The sequence below is a fragment of the Cryptomeria japonica genome, chromosome 7 (genome assembly GCF_030272615.1).
Source record: "Cryptomeria japonica chromosome 7, Sugi_1.0, whole genome shotgun sequence".
Classification (NCBI taxonomy): Eukaryota; Viridiplantae; Streptophyta; class Pinopsida; order Cupressales; family Cupressaceae; genus Cryptomeria; species Cryptomeria japonica.
Window position 1 is genome coordinate 619,497,251 of NC_081411.1, and position 3,263 is coordinate 619,500,513.

The 3,263-nt window shown below is 34.1% G+C and overlaps 1 protein-coding gene across 1 annotated transcript; it reads right to left on the reverse strand.

Annotated features, from left to right (window-relative positions):
- Positions 1–480: 480 nt before the first annotated feature.
- Positions 481–2,648, reverse strand: LOC131035849 (cinnamoyl-CoA reductase 1-like). Its single transcript, XM_057967594.2, has 6 exons — positions 2,435–2,648; positions 2,189–2,343; positions 1,910–2,095; positions 1,321–1,483; positions 992–1,181; positions 481–887 (listed from the first exon to the last, which is right to left on the reverse strand). Exons 1-6 carry the CDS (start codon positions 2,544–2,546, stop codon positions 743–745), a joined length of 951 nt encoding a protein of 316 aa, XP_057823577.1. The 5' UTR covers positions 2,547–2,648; the 3' UTR covers positions 481–742.
- Positions 2,649–3,263: the final 615 nt, after the last annotated feature.

The following is a 3,263-nucleotide window of genomic DNA, read 5'->3' on the forward strand; positions in this document are numbered from 1 at the left end:
ATTATTTTAATATAAATTTATATTTTTGAAATACATGACATAGAATATGTAAATCTGGTTTGTAATAAAGTTGGATGCCTTGTGCATGGAGTACAGTTAGGTATGTCTATACATCTGATTTGTAATATATTTAGGTACTTTCTACTGAAGTACTGGGTAGTCCATATTTTATCAAAAACAAATCACCCAATATGATAAATCAGAAAAGAAACTAATTTCATTTTCATTAATCTAACATAAATTGTATCCTAAACAGTTGTGCAAAAAAAATTCTGCAAATTTTTTGATTTATTTTTTCATCCCAAAGGATTGTACAATCTGTTCTGCTCAATTTTAAAGAATGCTACTTTTAGTCAAATTATATTCTGATTGATATCGAGATTATAACATTCTGAATGCTTAAAATTTACCCATTAACAACATTCGCTGTTTCAACTTTCAAGAAACAGAAACTGAATAAAACCTTTAATGGCAGATGCAATTTTATTAAAAGCTTGAATGAATTTAGTCATTTTAAAAAAAAAATTATGAATGGACAATATACATTTGTGGTAAGCAGGACCTAAAGTAGCAGACTTGTCATTTGGTCTGTACGTTTTACAACTTTGAAAGAGGAGATCTTGCCCTCCGTTTTCATTAATATTGCATGGTTTTGGTGGGGTGGCTTGAAACTTTTCTACCAGTCAAAAAAATTGAAACCAATTGATCTTTAAGCAAAGTGGGTCCAAACTCGTGAGCGATGCTAATGAAGAAAACCCTTCTTCTGCAGACTGGCAACTGTATCAGCCAGACATTCTTTCATTGGTGTAAATGAAAGACCAAGTTTTCTCATCTTCTCATTAGAGAACTTGTAAGCCTGTTTCCTTGGATTTTTCTGGTCAGAACACCTGCAGAGATAATGAGCAGAAGCATTAGTTGAAGCGATTGATAAGGGGACAAAGAATCCATTCAAAATTATGTGACAAGATAGAGATGAATGTTTATTGAGTACATTTGAGAAAGAGGATATTGGGGGAACAATTGGGCCAAGAGATCCACCAATTCTCCACGGTGCATATTGCTTTCTGCACACAGATAACGCCCACAAGCAGAAGGTGTTTCATACACTAATATATGAGCTTCTGCTACATCTCTCACATCCACATATGCCTGGGTTAAGTTTGCATATGTTTTGGCTGAACCTGCACATTATGTTTTTAATTAAATCTACTTGTTCTAGATAAACATCATACAATTCAATGACATTTTTAAGTGATATATTGTTACTTTAATCTTATTAAATGATGAATGGTAATGAAATACGTTATAGTTTCTGCATACCTGTTAAATATTTCATAATATGGGCAGTACTGGCGTTCATGGAGGGCTGCAGCAAAGGACCTAAAACCAAAGAGGGGTTCACTACCACCATATCCAAATTCCTCTCCTCGGCCATCTTCCATGCAGCTTTTTCCGCCACTGTTTTGGCATAGCAGTACCAGTTCTGCATCATTAAATTTGTTAGTGATTTGTCTAATAAATTCCTATGAATTAGTACAATAATGTAAAGCTAGTGTGTACATATTAGTGATTCATCATTAGTTTTTCTTTCTTTTCACTAAATTTGAATATATAATTAGAAGAGTTGTGTAAATCATTATTTTTTTTACTTTTATACATAACAAATCCTCAGACATTCATTATAACTATTCAGAAGTTGAAATAATAACTTTAATCTTTTAATCAAATATGAAGAAATCTTAATAATCCAAAATCTTAGAATGTGTGAAATTCATCAAAATCCAATACACTGTTTAGATTCTAGAAGCATAAGATGGGTGAAATTAAGAAAGGAGACTACTGTATACTTTCCCTAACTCATTTTCATACTGTTAAAAAATAATATCCACTAATAATGTTTAAAGAATACCTTTGTTTGAACGCAGTAATCCAAATCACTCCAACAGTTTTCATCAACCACAAGGTGTGGATCTCTGTTGGGGTCCATGTAAACTGTACCCACTGAAGAGGTCATGACTAGGCGCTTTACTCCCCATTCTGCGCAAGCGTCCAACACATTTGCAGTTCCTTTCACAGCTGGTTCTATCACTTGTTCCTGCACAAACCATCGCCATTAGAGCAAGCTTCACAAGGATAATAAACACTTTTCTTTGGGATAAAGCACATATTCTATAAAGCTATAACTTACAGGGTCATCTGTGAGAAGGCAGGCCATGTGAAAAACACCATCACATCCTCTAATAGCTTCAATCATGCTTTGGTAATCAAGAATATCAGCCTTCACAAGTTGCAGCCTTTCTCTGGCTCCTTCCAACTCCCTCAGATGTTTATACTTGCCATCATCTGTACTTCAGTCAAACACTAAATCTCATCAGATAAATTATAATTATGAATTAGTGATACATTTACAGATGTGATTATTATATATACTGACCAGGATTACGTACTGCTCCTTTAACAGTATAGCCTTTGCTCAGCAATCTTTTAACAAGCCAGGAGGCAATGAATCCTCCTGCCCCTGTTACACAAACTGTTTCCTGTCTCATTTTCTTCTCTCTTTCACAGTGACAAAGAAGCTTTGCCAAAATAATTTAGAGAAACAGAGTAAAGAATTTGAAAAATCGGAATAAAGAAGTTGGAAAAAGAGAGTAAAGAAAGGCAAGAGAAAGAGAAGAGCAGTGTAGAAGAGGAAGGGGTGTTTGTGGTTAAATAGGAAGAAGAGAAGCGAGGCAGCTACCCCACTTTGACCGTGGAATATGAGAAAGGGTCAAGGAAAGAATAAAATACTGGGAAACGCCTATCATTTTGACTTGAGAAGATAAGAACAATTTTTGTGGGGTGCACTTGAATTGTAAGTGCTGTTTCGTGGAAGAAGAGCATCCAATATTCTTTTCGCCGAAATTTTCTGTTTCCTCTCAGTTGTTTAGGCCAATATTTTTAATGGATTTTTCTTGTTGAGAAAATTTAAGAATTTTTTTTTTTTTCCCAAATACATTTTCCACGGAGCAAATAGAAATCCACACGTTTTCTAAATTTAAGGAAGAAATTATCAAAGTCTGACCAAGTAATAAATAGTGAACGTTTGAGAAACAAGATTCCACTACTCAACGTATGGAGAAAACAAAACGATTCCAATCAGTCACATAAAACGTTGGTAATCTACGTATAAATATTTGAAGGAAAGTGATGTTGAAAGAATGATAAGGAGGGCGATAAGAAAGACTTCATTGGACGTAGATGTTTTTTTTTTGCATTATAGAAGA

Bases quoted from the DNA above. Each gene is read 5' to 3' on its own strand.
- LOC131035849 (XM_057967594.2), bottom strand. From the start codon at position 2,546: ATGAGACAGGAAACAGTTTGTGTAACAGGGGCAGGAGGATTCATTGCC. The intron at 2,344-2,434 runs GTCAGTATATAT...ACTGAAGTACAG, and splicing joins AGGAGCAGTACGTAATCCTG to ATGATGGCAAGTATAAACAT. The intron at 888-991 runs GTACTCAATAAA...TTATCTCTGCAG, and splicing joins CAATATCCTCTTTCTCAAAT to GTGTTCTGACCAGAAAAATC.